The sequence below is a fragment of the Choloepus didactylus genome (genome assembly GCF_015220235.1).
Source record: "Choloepus didactylus isolate mChoDid1 chromosome 25 unlocalized genomic scaffold, mChoDid1.pri SUPER_25_unloc1, whole genome shotgun sequence".
In the NCBI taxonomy this organism is placed as follows: Eukaryota; Metazoa; Chordata; class Mammalia; order Pilosa; family Megalonychidae; genus Choloepus; species Choloepus didactylus.
Genome location: NW_023637606.1, coordinates 3,673,447 through 3,693,610, shown reverse-complemented (window position 1 = coordinate 3,693,610; position 20,164 = coordinate 3,673,447). Strand labels below are relative to the sequence as shown.

Here is a 20,164-nt window from a genome sequence, read left to right as displayed (position 1 = left end):
CAAAAATGCACACTTTATAAAAATTCTTTTTTTGAGGGGAAGGGGGGAGTTCTATTAGAAAGTGGCTTAGGCTGGGGCAAAATGGTAAATATACAGAAAAATCTTCTTTCTACTTTTCTGTTTTTTCCTTTCAAATTTCTCATACCTACCATGCAAAAATGCACACTTTATAAAAATTCGTTTCTTTTCTTTCTTTCTTTCTTTTTTTTTTTTTTTTTTTTTTTTTTGAAGTTCTGTTAGAAAGTGGCTTGGGCTGAGGCAAAAATGGTAAACATATAGAAAAAACTTAAGAGACGTTATAAATGTAGATTCTATCTTAGAACTGAACCAAAGAAACATTGGCTTGATTCATCAAGGGTTTGTGGGCAGTTTTTGTCTTGGATTGTTTTGGTTTTTTTTTTTAGTCTTTTTTTTTTAAATTGTAGAATATAACATATACATAGAAGTGATACCTTTCCAAGTGAAATTTCACAAGTAGCTAGAGAACAAATTTCAAAGAATATCATAGGTTATGGTTCCACAGTTTCGTTTATTTCCTTATTGTGAAATATAACATATATACCAAAAAGTTAGTTATCTTTCAACGCATACTTTAACAAGTAGTTACATAGGAAATTTCCAAAGTTGTTATGAGTTGTAGTACGATAGTTTCGGCGATTTCCTTATTATGAAATATAACATACATACGACAATGTGACAGCTTTCAAAATACAATTAACAAGTAGCTATAGAACAAATTTCAAAGGATGTTGGATTGTTTTAATAGAGTCTATTGACGGTAAACTGTTTATTGGGAGGCCGTTTACTAGATCTTTCCTTCCTCCTGAGCATTCAGGAAGAGCGGAGATAAGTTCAGCTGATCACTACCAAATATTGTTCACATCAGTAACCACGTGTAAAATTATTCTTTTCTATAAGGGCGCCAAGAAATAAAGTTACCACCGGTGCAGGTTTCCGTAGTGTAGCGGTTATCACGTTCGCCTCACACGCGAAAGGTCCCCGGTTCGATCCCGGGCGGGAACATGTCGTTAGTTTTCCTTCTTTCCTCCATCTCCTAAAATTTACTTCCGATTTTAGAAAACAGTTCAGAACATTAGTAACAGGAAGTCAGGATCATTACTTTTCTTTGAAAATAGTTCCAGCTAATGGAAAAAAAAATAACCACCCCTTACTTGCGTTGGCCGGGAATCGAACCCGGGTCAACTGCTTGGAAGGCAGCTATGCTAACCACTATACCACCAACGCTTCACGAGGATTTTTGGCGCTGGGGATTCCTTAGTGGATGTGTCATCCGTTTGACCAGGCGATACCAAGTTGTACGGGGGGGTCTCGCCTCAGCGTTCCTGCGCCGGAAGACACCACCCCATGGGAGGTCCCCCCCCTCCCAGCGCCGTGGGCGCTTTGGTGCCGCCCGGGCGGTGGCCAATCCCAGGCCGCCGCCTCGGCCGCTCGACTTCCGGGTCAAAGGGGCCGCAGCCGCCGGGTGCCCCGTGTCCGCCGCCGCCGCCGCCGTGTCCCGCGCCCTCCACTTCCGGGGCCGCAGTCGGGGCATGGAGCCGCAAGCCTGAGGCGCCGCCGGCCCCGGGTCGCCCTGCCCAGCCCGGTCGCCGCCCCGCGCCAGCCCGGAGCCCCGGTGAGCAGCGCCCGTCCTCCCCGTCCCCCTTCGGCCCGGACCCCGGACCTGCCATTGACCGGGTCCCCGGGGCTCGGGCTCCCCTCCCGGGCCACCTCCCAGCCTCTCCCCTCCCCGGCCGGGCCTCCGCACCCATCCCGTGGCTGCTCCAGCCAGGCTGTCACCCACCTACCTGGCTTTGGCCCCTTCGGGGATTGGCCGCACCCGAGACCCCCTTCCAGCTTCGGACCGAGACCTCCCCCTTCCCTGCTGCCTCTGGAGGGCTCGACCTGCTCCGCCGACCCCCCGCGATCATCTCCACGGTGTGTGGGAGCACAGGCCACCTCCGTGATGTGCGTCCCTTTCCCGCAAGGTCCAGCCCTTTCTCTCAGCTTCCCTTTCCTAGGTCTGACGGGAGCCCATCTTTTTCCCACCCTGAGGCTTCCTCCTCGGTGCTGCAGCCGAACCATCACCGCTGGCCCCTTCCCTTTGCTCACCCTCGACCCCATCCCTGTTCTTCTGCCAGCTGTGGAGAAGTCCCTTGCTGCAGCTGCTAGAAGGAACTTGCTTTTGAGGGGCTGAGACTCCGGTCCCAGAGGTGGGGATTGTGGCCACCAATCCCTGTAGACTCTGCCTGGATCCTGGGAGATTCGGGCCTCGTGGGAACGGGATAACCACTACCCTTGCCCCACGTGCAGCCCAGACTGTAAGGCCAGCGCTGCAGGGCTGCAGGGCGAAGCTATAGTGTGTCCAGGTAGAGAAAATTAGGTCGGACAAGCTGAGACTCCCAAGTGGAAGGGGGAGCCAGGGGTTAGCCAGTTCCTCCAGCGCACTGTGCTAACGACATATTTATTCCATCGAGGTCGGTGTCTTCTGTCTGCAGCTGCAATGGAAGCTACCTGGACCCTTTAGAAGGTCAGTTGTGCTGGGGGCGTTGGGCAGCCAGGGAGGCTGGGGTGTGGGGCTGGTGGAATTCATTTGCCTGCTCCGGGACAGAGAAACCAACAGAAAATGGTTTTCTGGGGCTCTGGGAGGTGCTGCCCATTGCAGTGGCTGCAGCTCTCTGCCACTTGCTGGAAACTTTTCTTTCCACCCAGTGTGTTCCCTCCAACCCCTGACAAGAACCCTCTGAAGATCTGGGGGAGCCAAAGGGGAGAGTGCTGATCCCACCTGGGTTTGGTGGAGGTGGGCTTGCATTCTCCCACACCTACCAGCACTTGGCGCTCAGTTGGTGAATGAGGTGGATTCTGTCTCCGTAAAGGCCTTCAGTCCACGTCTTTTCTTTGTGTGATTTTAAATACTTGCTTAGTAGATCACATCAGCTGTCATTTCAGCTTATGATACGTCCGGCACTTTACTGTAAAAGTTTTGTGTACAGTCCCCTTGATCCTTACAGCTGCCCTAAGCACTGGTACCATAGTCCCATTTTATAGCTGGGAACATTGGGGGCACAGAGAGGTTTAAGTGGCTTCCCCAAGGTCACACAGCTCAGAAGTGGCCGAGCCAGGATTCAGACCCATCTCTTTCTGACACTAGAGCCCACACTTTTCAACACCAGCCTGTGAGTGAAGCCAGTGCTTCTTCATGGAAACGTTCTACTTCCCCTCTTCTATCGTGATTTCTCTCTGGTGGCCAGAAGTGTGCTAGTTTGCCTTTAAACACCTGGACAGCTGCCCCACACGGGACCTGACTTGTCAAGAAAGTGCTGCCAACTAAGTCACAGTCCCTTGCTTTAGAGTGCTTGCAAGGGAGGACGTTGACTCATTCATTCCACCCTGAAGGTTTAGTGGGCACTTCCTGGGTGCCAGGCCTAATTCCGGGCTCAGGGGATACAGGGGGAACAGGACAGATGCCAGCCCTGCCCCTGTGGGGCTGATGTTCCGGCGAGGAGTGCTCACACACTGAGAGTAGACTTGCCCACTTCGGTGCTGGTGGCATTTGGGGCCGGATCATTCTCTGGGGTGGCGGTCGTTCCGGGCCTTGTGGGGTGTTGAGCAGTGTCCCTGGCCTCCGCCCACCAGATGCCAGGAGCAACTCCCTTCCCCTATTGTGATGACCAAAAATGTCTGCAGACAGCCCTGCGGTCCCCTGTAGGGCAGTATCGCCTCTGATTGAGAGCCTTGGGGTTAAGGGATTCTACTGACCCTCCCCGTCCCCCACAGGAGACTCGGCATCCCATAATCCTCCAGCTACTGACTTTCTAGGAGGCTGCACGTTTTAAATACACAAACTGAGTGGGGGGTGGGGGGAAGAGGAAAGAGATCCCAGAAGCTGGGGGATCACCCTGGTTTACACCCTGTAACCCATCAGGAGCTCACTCTGGTGAATGGTGTGGGCTAAGGATGGAACTCGGTTTTTGTCTCACTTAATTAATGCCGAGTTTCTCCCTCTTGGTACTGTTGACTCTTGGGGCTGGGTCGTTTGCCAGGACGGGGGCCGTCCTGGGCACGTCCCGTGTGATGAGCAGCGTCTCTGGCACCCCCAGTCGTGAGAACCAAACATGTTTGCAGACGCTGCCCACTGTCCCCTGGGGGAGGGGAAGGGCAGAATCACCCCCGATGGAGAATTCCCATCCTAGAGCGATTGGATATGGGATGGGGGTGACGAGGTGGCATCTTTACATTGGAAAAGATAATACGGGGACCTGAAGGGTAAGAAGGAGCAAGTGATACAGAAAGCAGTGAAAGGGACTGGTGGGTACCCAGGCCCTGAGGTGGCATGTGCCAGCCTGTGTAAGGGAGAGGCCAGTGTGGCCAGAGCTCAGCGGTCAATGGCAGGGGTTGGAGGTCAGGTCAGAAAGGCTGTCAGGGACCTGGCCACCATGAGGAATCTGGAGTGATTCTGCTTCTGACAAGTCCCTGGATTCATTCCAAACTCCCATGGGCCTGGGGCCTTTTCACCCTGGGAGAGCTGCCTGGAGGAGAAGATGCTGGTGTTTGGCAGATGCCCGGCACTCTCTCACGTTTCAGGGCAGGGCCTGAACCATCCGCCTCGTCGGAACACCCTTGGCATCGGGGTGTCCCCCACGGCCTAGCAGGCTGCCCGGAGATGGGAAGGGGCGAGAGCACGTGCTCCGGGTTCTGGGGAGTCCCGGCCACACGGTCTCTCGTCTCACTTCCAGGCTCCCACCCTCCTGAAGCCAGCTGAGCGGTTAATGCGGAAAGTTAAGAAGTTACGCCTGGACAAGGAGAACACAGGAAGTTGGAGGAGGTAAGAGATGCCTCGGGGGCCTCACCCCCAGAGCCCTGATTGAGGGCAACTGCCACAGAAGTCCCTGCATTTCCAGCAGAGCCTTCAGTCTTGGGGGATCGCCTTCTCTCTCTTCCCACCGCGGTCCCTTTCACCCAGTTCTGGTTATTTGGCGTGAAGAGGCAGCACGGCTCTGTGCTGAGTCTCTCGCCTCAGCACCAATTCCATTTTGCGCTGGAACATTCTCTGGGGTGGGCATCGTAGGGCTTTGAGCAGCGCCCCAGGCCTCCACCCTCTAGATGCCCGTAGCAACCCTCCTCCCCACCCCCCGTCGTGACAGTTGCATCCATTCCTGGCAACCAGGGTGTCTCTAGACATCGCCCAGTGTCCCCTGAGGGGCAGGAGCACCCTGGCCTGGCAATCAGGATGTGGGTTTTGAAGTCCACTCTTGCTGTGTGACATCGGCCAGGCCGTTCAACCTCTCTGAGCCTGTTTTCTGTTCCCCCAAATGGGGCCGATCCCAGGAGCCCCCTCCCGATTTCACCAAGAAGGTCAAACGTAACCAAGCACGAAGCACTCCATCAGCCCACGTGGCAGTGCCTGGCACGGGAGGAAAAGACCACGTGGCTCCTCAAGAGGGCAAACAGCTCAGTATCAGTGTCCTGAGGCCCTTGGGCTCATTTGCTTTGCGAGAAAACAAGGGGAGGTAGGAAGGGGACCGAAGAGAAGTTCTGAGAAGACAGGGATGGTTTGAAGTTCAGGGGCTCCCAGATGCTGGGCCCGAAAACAGGCGGCCTCCGGGGTCCCAGCAGCTGGTGTGTAAACGCCTCAGGTGAACGCTTGCTGGCGGTGAGCTCCGTCTCCCTCCTTGTATCTGCCCACGTGGAAGGTGCCGGGTGGGCACAGGCCGTGAGCCGACATGATGTAAGGCCCGGGTAGAGCCAGGGCCGGGCCACCTGCTGCTTACCTGGGGCCCCTGTCCTGGGCCAGCCAGCTCAGGGGCACTTGGAGGCGTTTCCTTCCCCTGCGGCGTGATGGGTGTCCTCCACGCTCACACCCACGCCCCCGACCTCGGCCCAGCACCCGCTGAGCGTCTGCCCTCCTTCCTGCCTTATCACTCTGCGGTCAGCCTGAACCCTCAGAGAATCGCTGCCAACGCTGAGAAGCCGCGGCTCGCTCTTGGCTCCCCCCCTTCCCTCCCTGCGGGGGTCTCTTAGTGGATGCCCAAGAGGAGGTGGGCGGCCCCCGCATTTGAAGCACCAGCTCGGGCAGAGGGCGCAGAACCCCAGCCCGGCTGTGAGGAGAGACGTGGGGCTGTGTGTTGGGGATGTCGTGGGCTTTGAAGGCGTCCTCCCCCTTGTCTGAAAACCGAGGGTGCACTTGAGTCAAGTGGCTTGGAATCTGCTTGCCTTTCCCCAGCTGTGCAAACCCTGGGACTGGGCACCCCCCGCCTGGCGTTGGCACCAGGTCGGGGCCCGGCCCATCGTGGACTTGCTTCTTGAGGCCGCCATCTTGTTCACCTGCTCCCCTTCCCAGCCCCGGTGGGCAAGTCTCTGCCTCTGGGTGGGAGAGAGGCAGGGAGATGGGGCCGGGATACAGCACTGAACCTTAGCCCAGCCGGCTTGGAGAGCTGGTCACATCCAGAAGGTTCTTTGAAGCCTCTCCTAATGTTGCATCTCATTTCTCATCTCCTGGATTGCATTTTTGCCCCTCAGGCTGTCTGCGGTGATTGGAGGCAAGATAAGTTTATCGCTCTTTGCTTGTGGAAACAGGCTACCTGGTGTCTTTGGGGACACTCCCAGGCGCTTGGCTTGTGGGGTCTCATTGGGGAGTTTGAGACATAATGTTGTTGAGTTTTGTTTTTTTTTTTCTTTTTTCTGCTGTGAGCAGGGCTTGAATTGGGGTGGTGAAGTTTGCAGGGGGTGGGTGACTTGGCAGCTCCATGAGTGACCCTGGCTGGGTTTTCCGGGCCTGTTGCCAGAAACCCTTCGGGCCATGGGGGTTCTTGATCACTCAGCTGCTTCTGATTGTGGCCTTTTTAGCACCGTCCGTGGCTCCCCCCCACCCGGGGGGGTCACACCCCGGCATTGCCGCAGACCTGCAGAGCCCGTGTGCGGCCTCGGCAAATTGCTTTGCTCCCTGGACTTGTTCCCTTTGACCGAAGGGGCCCTGGAAGCTCTGATGTCCCCTGACCCGTGTCTTCAAAGCCATCTTTGAAGGGTCCTGCGGGCCCCTCTGCCAGGGAAGCCTCACTTTCCCCGCCTGAGATGTCCCGTGACCTTCCGGGGCATTCTGGTGGGACACAGGCGTCAGACGGAGGGCAGCGGGGGCCGCGCTCTGAGGCCACACCAGGGCGTCTTTCGGTGCGGCCACTCGGCCCCTGGGCCCAGCTGGAGTCCGGGGATTGCCAGGGGCCAGTTTTTCCCTGGCTTGTTCCGTGACACCTCCCCATCTGGGGAGGTTTTTAGAAGGCACTTGGCCGCGTTCTTGGATCTCCATTTCCCCTTGCCCGTTGGAGCAGGCCTGTGTCCCTTGTCCTGCGGGAGCCACCTTGTGTTGTCGACAAGGGGCAGAATCTTCTGGAGATTGGACACCTCAGGGTCCAGGGCTGCCCAGGTCTGCCCTCCAGTCCTGCAGAACCCGTCGGCTCCGTGCCGTCCTGTCCCGCGGGCAGAAAAGTAGCCAAGTCCCACTTTCCACAAGTGAGCTCGGACTTCCGCGGACAAAGCCGTTAGTCCCGGGGACCGCGAAGTCTAAGCCCAGCACTCGGGGCCTCAAGTCATTCGGCGTCCGTGGAGGAGAGGGGCAGCCCCGGCTTATTTTTGCTTCCCTCCCTTCTTCCCCCACTTGGCCGCTCGGGCTGTTCCAGAACCGGATCACCGGGGCCATATTTAGATTTCCTTAGAACAAATATTTACCTGGCCAGTCCAGGCCGGTCAAGAAGTGTGCTAAGCCACGAGGGTGGGAAGGGGAGGGGGTGTCCGTCCATCCTCCTGCCCTGACTTGTCGCATGCCTGCGGCTCAGAGCGCCTTCTCTGAGGCTCCGGAGCGTGTCCCTGCCCAGTGCCAGCCAACAGCGTGGGCGCAAGGTTTGGATGCTGATCCCTCCCTCCCGGGCCTTGATTCTGTGAGCAAGCGCGTCTCCCGGAGGACCCAGAGAGAGGGGGTCCCTCTGTAGCCGCTTGTGGCGTGTCCCAGGGACACAGCCGGGCAGGGGGAGGCAGGCGTTACATGAGGAGACCCTGTGGCGATCCCCCGAAGGGGGGGATAGCCTGGTGACAAGTACCAGGTGAGTGGGGAGGCGGCTTTAGTAGGGATGGGGGCGGAGGGTTTTGGGGGAACTGACTTCGGTTTAAGCCGAGCTCTGCTTGGGAGTCAGTCAAGCAAAGAGAAGGAAGAGAGTGTCCCGGGCAGCAGGGACAGCAGGTGCCAAGGCCCCGGGGCGGGCAGGAGTTTGGCCCATGTGACGGCCAGTGACCCAGGGCGTCGGGCGGTGGTGAGCCTTGCAGGAGGCGGCGAGCCCTTAGGGTCTTGTCCGAGTCGCCATGGAAACCAAGGCAGGTTTTAATTTGCAGGTTCCGATTTGCAGTAGATGTGGGGAGCCCGGTTAGGAGACGGTGGCAGGCATTCAGGGCAGCGGTGGCAGTGGCTTGGACCTTGGAGGGTCAGTGGTGTTGATGGGAAGCTGAGAGACTTGAGAAACATTTAGGGGCTGGAGCCGGGGGGACCTGGTGGTTGGTGGGGTTGACGTGCTTCCGGAAGACACCGGGCATCCAGAGCGGGGGGCGGCCTCCAGGTGGGACCCGGGCAAGCCTCTCCGGGCTCATCGCCTCCCCGCTTGTCCCTTCCCGCAGCTTCCCGCTGAATTCTGACGGGGTGGACGGGATGGCCAGCGCGGGCCCGGCGCCCGACCGGGGTGACGTGGCCGACGCGGAGGCCCCGGCACCCCGCTTCCAGGTGCAGAAGCGCTCGTGGGAAGGGCTGCGGAGCATCATCCACGGCAGCCGCAAGTACTCAGGCCTGATCATCAACAAGGCGCCCCACGACTTCCAGTTCGTGCAGAAGACGGACGAGTCCGGCCCCCACTCTCACCGCCTCTACTACCTGGGTGAGCTGGGCGTCCCCGGGCCGCGGCGCTGTCCCCGGGCTCTCCACTGGGCAGCTGCTCCAATGCGCCGTGAGGCCCACCTCGGCCGCTGTGGCCGTGGCCAAGGGTCTCGGGAGGCCGGGCCACCTGCCGGTTGACAAGGAAGAACACGGCAAACTTGGAGGGGGCAGGCGGGGTCCCCTAGAGGGTCAGGTGTGTGGGTGAGCGCGGGGTGCAGCCCCGACCCCCGTGAATCCGAGTCCCCGAGCTTGTTTCCAGGACGGTTAGCTGGGCCCAGCCCTGAGTCACTTCCCAGCAGCCTGGTCCCAGCGGGGTGGGACTGGACTCAAAGGTCCAGGGTGGGAGCTCTGAGTAACTGGCAGTGGCTTGCTTTGGAGCAGTGGGTTGGGAAAGTTCCAGAAGCTCCAGGAAAGGAGCCGCGCCCGTGTCACTGGGCCTACCGTGGCTAACCGCCGAGGGTGGCACATGCCCACCCTCCCTGCCCAAACGTCACTTGCTGCATCACCTGCGGGTGGTCACGGGGTGGCGTCCCCACTGGCCCGCGAGTGCTTCAGGTCACAGGTTAGATTGCGTTCACTTCTGCAGCCTCGGCAGCCAGTCCAGGGCCCCGCTCCAGGCAGGCGGACGGTCCCTGCCCGGCAAGTGACTCAGCGGTGACCTCGTTTGCCTGAAGGCCTTCCCGAGTAGGAATCAGCCAAGCGCGTTCCTTTGAAAGCAGCGTGACAAGGATCGTTGACCCCAGGCGAGGACTGGCAGCTGCGGCACACTTGATGTTCAGGGACCAGATCATTCTTTGGGGCTGAGGCCGTCTCGGGCTTCATAGGACATTGAACAGCCTGTGTGGCCTCCACCTGCTCAGTGCCAGTAACACCCCGTCCCTCACCCGAGTTGTGACCCTCAAAAATACCTCCAGACTTCGCCCAGAATCCCCTGGGGCCTTCCGGGTGAGGACGCCGAAGAGGAAGGGGCCGTGCTAGAATTGGTCTCCAGGCTGGGGTTCTCGTCCAGAAGGCTCGCTGCTGGACCATCAGGAAGCCTTTGAAAGAACAAACAAAAACCGTCCTCTGCCTTGAGCATCCCAAGTCCATCACTCGCGGCTGGCCCTGCGGTGAACGTGCCCGCTGGACTGTAACGGACGCAGGCAGCCGTCCTCTGCCCACAGACGCTGCCCGTTCTCCTCACAGACAGACCCACGTGATTATCAGGAAGCTACATGGCAACCCCAGAGTTAGAGGAATGTTCTAGAACAGGGGGCCAGCAAACAGTGGCCATCTGGTTTCGGAAATGAAGCTTCACCGGAGCACAGCCGTGCCCATCCGTTTCCATGTTGTCTGTGGCTGCTTGGGTGGTGATGGAGGCCATCTGGCCCTTTATGGAAAAAGTCTGCCAATTCTAGCCTAAAAGAAATCAGCACTGGAGATGCTTCCAGTTTCACGTCCCCAGGAGAGCGCTTGACAGTCGGGACTGAAAGTGTCCCCATCTTGCCGCCAAAACTCCTCGCCGGTGGTCACCCTGCCGCGAGTTCCACAGCCGCTGAGACCCCTTCTCCCGACTCCTTCTGTCTCAGGCTACGTGCTCATGAGCAAGTTGCAGTTCCAGGCAAGGAGCCTCTGTGAACGTCCTGTGGCTGCCGTGACAAATGACCACACAGCAGTGGCTCAGAAACAACAGATGTTTATTCTCTCACAGTCCCAGGCCAGAAATCTGTTTCACTGGGCCGAAATCAGGCTGTCTGTCGGTGGGGCCGTGCTCTCTCTGCAGCACTAGGGGAGAATCTGTAGCTTGCATCTTCCAGCTTCCGATGGGGCCTGGCAGTCCTTGGCCCGTGGCTCATCCCTCCATAGCCATGTTGCCGCCATCTCGTCTCTCTGCGTCTGACTGACTCCCTCTCCTTCCCTCCAGTGAGGAGCCTTGTAATGGCATTTAGGGTCTACCCAGATAATCCAGGTGAGCCCCTTCGTCTCAGGTTCCTTAGCCTCTTCCCCTCTGCAGGGTTCTCTTATGCCACATAAAGTAGCAGATTCATAGGTTCCAGGGCATATGGCGTGGCATTGGACACAGGATGAGGCCACCGTTCGGCCGGCTGCAGTGCTGTTGGAAGGGACGTGGGCCTGCCAAGCCAGCATGAGCCCCAGAGGGCAACTCACAGTAACGCCCAGGGGGTCCTCCAGAGCCCAGGGGCTGGAAATCCACCCAGACCTCCCACACAGCCCCTGAGACCCGGGAGGCCCCCACGAGCCCCGGCACCCGCCCTGCATGTGTCCTCCCCTCTCCCCATCCTCACCGCCCTCACCTCACCTCCCAGGGGACATGCCTTGGAGTCCAGCCACCGGCACCAACGAATCAGCTTTCTCCAGATCCAAGGGCCAGGAGAGGGAATCCGATTGGCTCCACGTTGGCCAGATGTCTGCCGCTCGTCCAGACAGCTGCATCTGTTGCGTATGTCTGGGGGTCCTAGTGGCAAAGAGCAGGCTGCTGAGGACCCACCCCAAGGAGAAGGGGGACAGGGACCGTGGGGAGTGCATGAGCAGAGACCCCCAAACCTATCTGGAGCCCAGCCCGGCAGCCATCGTGTCTCTTTTGGGGTGACATTGGCCCCCTTGAATCAATCCAGTCTGCGTCACCCCACACCCCTGATGCCACCCCCCCGCCACCCTACCCCCCGTATTTACAATGCACCTGGGTCCCCTTCGGATCACCAGGGTGGTGCTGGCACCCAGCGGGCATTGGTGGGTGGAGCTGAAGGGGATCCGAGGCATCACCCAGCCTGCTGCTCCAAGGATGTAACTGCCCTCTCTGCTCCCCCCAGGGGGCTGGGGTGCTTGCTTCTGGGCACCCCTACCTCTTCAACCAGAGCTGTGTGCTGCAGGAGGCACTGTGTGCCAGTTCGGATGTATTATGTCCCCCAAAACGCCATGTTCTTTGAGGCAGTCTTGTGGGAGCAGATGTATTAGTGTTGATTAGGTTGGAACCTTTGATTGTTTCCATGAACATACAACTCAATCAACTGTGGGTCATCACTTTGACTGGATAATTTCCATGGAGGTGTTACCCCACCCCATTCAGGATGGGTCTGAATTGAATCACTGGATTCCTATAAAAGTGTTCACAGACAGAAGGAGGTGCTGCAGCCAAGAGAGATGCTTTGAAGAATGCACAGGAGCTGAGACAGGAGCTGGAACACAACCCAGGCTCAGCAGACGCCAGCCACGTGCCTTCCCAGCTAACAGAGGTTTTCTGGATGCCATTAGCCTTCCTTTGGTGAAGGTACAGTCGTGTTGATGCCTTCATCTGGACATTTTCATGGCCTTCAGACTGTAAACTTTGCAACTAAGTAAACCCCCTTTATGAAAGTTAATCCATTTCTGGTGTTTTACAAAACGACAGCATTAGCAGACCGGAATGCATGGCCAGCTCATCCCTGGGTCATTGGTGTGAGAGGTGGAACCTGACCAGACTGGTCGGGCCAGGACGAGGACGTGTTGCCGGGGCTGGGGACCCCCACCACAGTGCCAGGAAGCCTCTTCCGCCTCAGCTTTCCCCTGCACTACATCTTGCCCCCTGTACACCGGCACCTGCCGAGTCCCCGGACAGCTCGCGGAGGCCCTCAGAAGGACAAGCAAGAACTTCCCTGCCCACGTCCTGCTCAGGTTCCAGGGTCTGCGCTGACCCAGCCCAGGCCACGGTGCCCAGCGATGCTGAGGCCTGCATCACCTGCCATGTCTGTGGCCAGGTCACGGACCAGCAGCACGGGTGTGTGTTAGTGTGGGGGGTGCACATTTCCCCGAGACAGGGGAGGGTCAGTGAGGCAGGAATTCTGGCCGTCTTTGCTGGCTCGGCCCCTTGCCTTGCCATGATCATCATCACTGTGCCAGCAGCGGCTCAGCCGGGCAGTGTGCCGGGGGGCTGTTGGGCATGATCGCTAGTTAATCAGCTTGAGAGGGAAGGTGACTGCAGTGTCCTTGGCAAGGCTGCTCCTTGGACTTCCTGTTTGGAAAGTTCTGGCTTTTCCAGAGAGTCCCTGTGGACAGGGGATCTCCCAGAGCAGATGCCACATGTTTAAAAACTGCTGCCTGCTCCCTCCCAGCCTTCCACTTTGCTGCCTAGTTCTTTTTTTTTTTTGAGATACAATTTACATCCCAGAAAGCTCACTCGACAAAAGTACAACTCATGGGTTTTTAGTATGTCGAGAGCTATGCAGCCGTCACCACACTCAATCTTACAAAATTTCCATCACCCCCACAAAAAAACCCCGTGGGAAGGATTGCGGGAAGATGGTGAGTAGAAGCTTTGGGAGCCAGTCCCTCCACCAAAAACAACTACTGAACTTGCAGCAACTGCCTGAGTCAGCTGTTTCGAAACTCTGGAACTTTGTGGGACACTGTGCAGCATCCAGGGAAGAGCCGGTAAATTGTGGTCAGTATCGGTGAACGTCACCATCTGTGCAGCAGCTACCAGCCCCCAGCCCCCAGCCATGTGGCAGGCAGCAGTGGGGACTGCAGCCCGGGTCCTGCTGCAGCTTGCTGGAGCCAGGGTGGGCTGTAAGGACCTCAGCTTCCAGACCAGGGGTGTGGGGTCCAATCGCCAACTGCTGCTTTTGACCAGCTCCTTCAGATCACTGGGGCCAGCTCTGAGGGCAGCCACTGTTCCCATCCCACTCAGGCAGAAGTGGAACAGGAGCCCTACAGAGGGAACACGTATTTTACTTTTTTCTTTTTCCATTCCCTGACTGGCTGCAAAAATAGTTTAGAAAAATCACAGCTTGACAGCTGCAGCCCTCAACAACACCAGCAAATAGCTAGTAATCCCTAGGAGTAGGAGAACTGGATTTCCAGAATTATAATAGCATAATACTCAGAAGGTCAAGTTCGCAACAAAAAAATGACAAGGAAATGGGAAAGTATGGTCCATGCACCGGAAAAAAAGAATTTGCTAGAAACCATCCCTGAGGAAGCTCTTACATTGGAACTATTAGTCAAAGACTTTCAGTCAACTTTCTTAAATATATTAAATGGATTGAAGGAATCCAAATACAAAGAACTAAAGGAAATTTGGAAAGCATCTGAACAAAATAAAGAGATGAAAATTATATAAAAGGAAGCAAGCAGAAATTTTGGAGCTGCAGAGTACAGTAATTGAAGTGGAAAACTCAGGTGGATTCAGCAGCAGATTTGAACTGGCAGAAGACAGGATCAGCAAATATGAAGATAAGATCATTGAGATCCAGTGTGAGGAGCAAGAAAGAGAAAATAACGAAGGAAAATGGACAAAGCCCAAGTGACGTGTGGGACAGACACCGTCATGTGAACCAACATGCATCATTGGAGCCCCAGAAGGACGAGAGGGAGAGAAAGGAGCAGAAAAGGTATTTGGAGAAATAATCGCCCTCAACTTCTGATATCTGATGAAAGACAAAAATATATGCATCCAGGAAGCTCAACAAACTCCAGGTAGGATCATCTCTAAGAGAGCTACACCAACACATGTTATAGCAAAATTGTCAAAATCCACAAAGAGAGGCTTCTGAAAGCAGCAAGAGAGAAGCAATCTGTCACATAACAAGGGATCCCCAATATTAGACTAACAGCGAATTTCTCAGCAGAACTAGAAGTCAGTGGGATGGCATGTTTAAAGTCTTAAAGAAACAAAACCATCAATGAAGAATTCTGTCTCCAGCAAAATTATCTTTCAAAAATAAAGGAGAAGTTAAGACACTTCTAGATAAACAAAAGCTGAAAGAGTTCATAACCAGATCTGCCCTACAAGAAATGCTAAAGGGAGTCCTTCAGGCTGAAATAAAAGGACATTAGATAGTAACTCAAAGCCATAAGAAGAAATAAAGAACGTTGGTAAAAGTACTACATAGGTACATGTAAAATCCTGTGTTATTGTACTTCTGGTTTGTAACTGCTTTTTCCCCCTTGTATGACTTCAATGTGTAGAATAACATTTTAAATCTATGTTAGTGGGCATACAATATATAAAGATGTCATTTGAGCCAATGACAATATAAGGGAGGAAGGAAAGGAAATATGTAGGAGTAGAAAATTTGTAGACTACTGAAACTAAGTTGATACTAGTTGAACTAGGTTGCTAGTAGTGTAAGACTGTATATCTGATAAGGGTTTAATATCCAGACTGTATAAAGAACCCTTACAACTTCACAACAAAAAGACAACCCAAAGAGGAAATGAGCCAAGGATTTGAATAGACATTTTTTCAGAGAAGATATTCAGATGGCCGATAAATATATGAAAACACTCTCAACATCGTTAGCCATTAAAGAAATGTGAATTAAAACTGTAATAAAACACCACTTCACACCCCCTAAGATGGATATTGTTTTAAAATCTGAATATAACAAGTGTTACATGTGGAGAAATAGGAAACCTTGTTCATTGTTGGTAGGAACGTAAAATGGTGCAGCCACTGTGGAAAGCAGTTTGATGGTTCCTCACGGAATCACTATCTGACCCGGCATCTCCACTCCTAGGTGTAGACCCAAAGAATTGAGAGCAGGGACTCGGACAGATATTTGCACACCAATGTTCATCGCAGCACGATTCATGATAGCCAAAGGGTGAAAGCAACCCAAGTGTCCTTCAGCAGATGGACGGATAAGCAAAATGTCCATCCAGTCATCGGAGTAGTATTCAGCCGTAAAAAGAAATGAGGCACTGGGCCACGTGATCACATGGATGAACCTTGAAGACCTCATGTTGAGTGAAGTAAGCCAGGCCCCAAAGGACAAATATTGTACAATTTATCTTGCATGAAATACTTAGAATAAGCAAATTCATAGAGGCTGAAAGCACAACAGTGGTTTCTAGGAGTAGGGGGAAGGGGGAATTATTGTGAAACGAGTGTGAGTTTTGGTACGGGATGATGAAAATTGTCTGGAAATTGATAGTGGTGAAAGTTCCACAGTCATGTCAATGTACTTCACATCAAAGAATTGTCCACTTAAAATGGTTACAATGATTTTTAAGTTATGCATATTTTACCACAATTAAAATTGTTAAAAAATAATTATTAAAAAAAACCCATACCCATTAGCAGTCAGTCACTCCCCACTTCCCCCAGTTCGCCACAGCCTCTGGCAACCATTAATCTGTTTTTTATCTCTGGATTTGCCTCTTCTGGCACTTCGTGTAAGTGGAATCATACAGCACACAATTTTCATTCCACTCATCGTAGGAACTTGAGAGGGAAGAGGCACGCACGGGCTGGGTGGGTAGGTGGCAGGGCCAGGTTTGTGCCTCGAGCCCAGAACAAGGGAACCAGACCCAGGGCTTGGTCCTCGGAGACCAAGAAATGAGCCTCCCCAGCCCTTGGACCTTTCCCGTCCCACCTGCGCAGAGCTAAATTTAATCCCCGTTTTTCTTAAACCCATCTTAAAAGGAAACCTATTAACTTAGTCTTTTTCTTCAAATCTGGTCTCTTTTGCCAATGAGACTTCACCACCAAACCTTTATTATAAACGGAAAACCCATACCACTTGCTCTAAGACACGACCTATAACAATAAATATAAATGGACAAATACTGATCATGGCTTCACTCTGGACTTGGGACCAGCCTGTTCTCCTGCTCTTGAAAGAGGGAAATTAGCAAGTGTGAGGAGGTCTTGAAAGGATAAGAGCCCCACGGTGAACCTTCCTCCTTGAGAATCTCAAGACCCAAAAAGGATCAAGATGGGAGAGCGGGTTGTGCTCTCTAACTTGTCGTTAGCCAGCCTCACTTTCGGGTCCCACCATAGACCACTGTGCAAGCCATAGTGCCGTTCCCGTGTGCAAAACACTTTCTTCGTCTCCCACCTTGTAGTGCAGAGAGAATCGCCCTGGATCTGCTGTGAACTTTATGATTAACACAGTACTGTGAGCCCCCACGTCTGAGTCGTAACCGGTTGTACTTATTTTATTGGCCACCAAGAAATACTATTGCACTTTAACAGGAGGACACATCCCATATTCAGAGATGGAAGAATGTAGAAACTTGTTCAACCTCCTGATGAAACATGGTGATAATTTAATATATATAAGATCCTCACTGTGCCGGTTTGGATGTATTATGTCCCTCAAAACGCCATGTTCTTTGATGCAGTCTTGTGGGGGCAGATGTGTTAGTGATGATTAGATTGGAATCCTTTGAGCGTTTCCATGGAGATGTGACTCAGTCAACTGTGGGCAAGACCTTTGATTGGATAATTTCCATGGAGGTGTTACCCCACCCATTCAGGGTGGGTCTGAATTAAATCACTGGAGCCATGTAAAAGAGCTGACAAACAGAAGGAGCTCAGAGCAGCTGTGAGTGACAGTCTGGAGAGCAACTGAGAGAGACATTTTGGAGATGGCCTTTGAAAGCAGACTTTTGCTCTGAAGAAGCTAAAAGGGGACAAATACCCCAAGAGCAACATTTTGAAGGACACACAGGAACTGAGGGAGGAGCTGGAACGCAATCCGGGATGAACAGACCCCAGCCACGTGCCTTCCCAGTTTGCAGAGATTTTCCGGATGCCGTTGGCCATCCTCCAGTGAAGGTACCCGATTGTAGATGCCTTACCTTGGACACTTTATGTCCTTACGACTGTGACTGTGTAACCAAATAAAACCCCTTTATAAAAACCAATCCGTTTCTGGTGTTTTGCTTAACGGCAGCATTAGCAAACTAGAACACTCATTATGCAGATACTCTTGTTACTGTCATTTTATAGGTAAGGTTGGATTAAGTTAGTGGTTCTCAGGGGTGACTTTTCCCCCCACCCCACCCCTGGACACTTGGCAGTGTCTGGAGACATTTTTGCTGGCATCAAGTAGGTGGAGCCCGGGAGGCTGCTCAACACCCTCCAGTGCCCAGGACGCCCAGACGATAAGAGTGATCCGGCCCCAAATGTCACCCCTGCCAAGGTTGGGAAACCCTGGATGAGTTGCCTTTTTTGCAGTTCCTTTTCATCAGCTTTGCCCCTGCCCTAGTCCTCGGTTGCTTTACTTCTTGCCCTTTGCAAAAGCATCAATAGAGAAGAACATTCCAGACGCGCTCTTTACCTGTCGAGAGTTGGCTGTCACCCACCGCTCTTTTTTTGTTCTCGTCTGTGGTATTTCTTCAGTATTTTAGAGGAAGATCTTCATGCAGGTAGCACAGATGAGGAAGGCTCTTTTGCTGATGTACTTAAATCCAGACCCTGGAGCCTTGCTGGAGAGATGTGCCACCGGCACTTAGGGGACGATGCAGAAGTGAAGAGAACCAGCTCGTCCAAGCTGCAAGGGGGCCACGGGGGAGCCAGGGCCATGGTCCCAGCTGCCATCCGAGGCCCTCTCCCTGCCCTAGGCAAGGCCCCTCCTGAGCCATGCTGCATTTCTCTCTTCTCTCCATAGGGATGCCTTACGGCAGCCGAGAGAATTCCCTTCTCTACTCCGAGATTCCCAAGAAGGTACGGAAAGAGGCTCTGCTGCTCCTGTCTTGGAAGCAGATGCTGGATCATTTTCAGGTGAGCTGGGCCAGTCCAGGCAAGGCTGTGGGGCACACCCCTGGGGCGCCCATTTGGGGCTGATCCCGCTCGGCATCCTTGGCCTGTGCCCTACTCCTGTGAACCCGGCAGGTTAGGCCCAGAGCCCTTGGCTGGGCTGCCCACAATGTCCGTCGGGACCCAGCCCCGGAGGGGCCGTAGGGCAGAGGGAAGGCTTAGGGCTTGGGGTCCCTGGGCTGTACATAGCCTGCCCCCCGCTCCCATTTGCCCCCAAGCTGCAGGGTATGGGTATCTGACCAGAACTCTTACCAAAAGTATTTGTGCCTTTGAAATACATCACCAAAGACTTGGAATTAACCTGAGGTGAGGCCCTTTCAAGGAGACTGGGTAATAATTACTGTCACCCAAAGTCTGCTCTCTCCCGGGGAGCTGACACTGGGGCAAGGGAGGGTGAGAGAGCATTCTGTATCGGTTTATTTTTTAATTTTGTATAAACTTTTATTTTGAAATAATTTCAAACTTACAGGATAGTTGCAAAAAATAATACAAAACCCTTACAGAGAACGCCAACATATCTCCCACCCAGATATCCAGATCCACCACCTTTTAGCATTTTACTACATTTGCTGTATCATTTTGTCTGTCTATCTGTCTGTGGATCTATGTATCTATCAATCATTTTTCTATCTGTCTATATGTGCTAAACATCTGAGTGTAGGTTGTATGCATTATGCTCCTTGAATGCATAATACTGCTGTGTGCGTTTCCTAAGAACGAAGATATTCATTTGTGTAATCACCTTAAGTGCAGTTATCAAAGTCCAGGAAATTTAACATTGTCGTAAAGCTTACAGTCTCTGTTCCAATTTTTTCATATACTCCAATAATGTCCTTTTGGGCATATTTTAATTTCATTTTGGTAGTCAAGATAATCTAACAGTGTCAGGGTTCCAGGGGACACACACTAAATGTCTCCAGGCCAATGCAGTAGCTCATTCTTGTGTGTCCCTTTTAGTTTCCAAGCCAGCGAGGTTGTGGCTTTCACCACAGTGTGGGCGTCCTTTTGGTTTTGATACAACTTGTTTTTTTCTTAAACTTTTTATTTTAAAATACTTTCAACTCATGGAACAGTTGCAAAAGTAACCACAAAACCCATAGGGAGAACTCCAACATACCCACCTCTTCCCAGATACCCAGATCCACCAATTTTAACATTTTGCCACATTTGCCAGATCATTCTGTCTGTCTTTCCAGCCAGCCAGCCTTCCATCTGTCTCTCTGTCCATCCATCCGTCCATCCTTCCTGCCTTCCATCCCCCCATCTCTATCTGTCCATCTTTTCCTGAACACTTAAGAGTAGTCTGTATGCATCACACTCCTTGAACACTTGATATACTTCCAAGTACATTTACTGAGAGCAAGGAGCTCTTCTTCCATGTTGGCGCAGCTCTTTTCAAGTGTCTTTCTTCTCGGCAGCACCTCTGGGGACCCCCACCCCATCTTCAGAGTTCTCCTCTGACCAGCCACCTGCAAACCCAGTAACTCACCTCCCCGGCCGCCCGGGTTGGGGCCGCCCGCCACCTGGGCAGGAATCAGGAATGTTGGGTGGCTGGTGGGGGCTTGCTGCCTGGGTCTAAACCGAGTGCTCCCGGCAGGAAAGGGGTGTGTGCACAGCAGGTGGCTGGTGTGTGGGATTCAAGTTGGGACCAGGGCAGAGGGCTCCGGTGGTGTTTCTCTGTGCCGGGGAGCAGAGAACTACTGCCCCATTGCCGACATTGGCCTTAGGGAGAG

The 20,164-nt window shown here is 53.5% G+C and overlaps 1 protein-coding gene and 2 non-coding genes across 8 annotated transcripts in view; 2 read left to right on the top strand and 1 right to left on the bottom strand.

Moving 5' to 3' along the window:
* The first annotated feature begins 950 nt into the window (after positions 1–950).
* On the top strand, positions 951–1,023 carry TRNAV-CAC. The gene has a single exon. It is a non-coding gene; the product is annotated as a tRNA-Val (tRNA).
* Positions 1,024–1,173: 150 nt separating this feature from the next.
* Positions 1,174–1,245, bottom strand: TRNAG-UCC. The gene has a single exon. It is a non-coding gene; the product is annotated as a tRNA-Gly (tRNA).
* Positions 1,246–1,470: 225 nt separating this feature from the next.
* The window catches only part of DPP9 (dipeptidyl peptidase 9), a 49,239-nt gene continuing 30,545 nt past the window's right edge, over positions 1,471–20,164 (top strand). For 5 of the 6 annotated variants that reach the window (XR_005214953.1, XM_037823967.1, XM_037823970.1 and 2 more), the window contains exons 1-5: positions 1,471–1,633; positions 2,475–2,527; positions 4,734–4,822; positions 8,656–8,909; positions 18,283–18,395. Coding sequence is in view for 5 of the 6 variants with exons in the window: in XM_037823967.1 (XP_037679895.1) it covers positions 4,767–4,822; positions 8,656–8,909; positions 18,283–18,395 (423 nt within the window). In the remaining variant the exon portion in view is untranslated. The remainder of the gene's footprint in view (positions 1,634–2,474; positions 2,528–4,733; positions 4,823–8,655; positions 8,910–18,282; positions 18,396–20,164) is intronic. The other variant, XM_037823968.1, reaches the window with a different exon arrangement.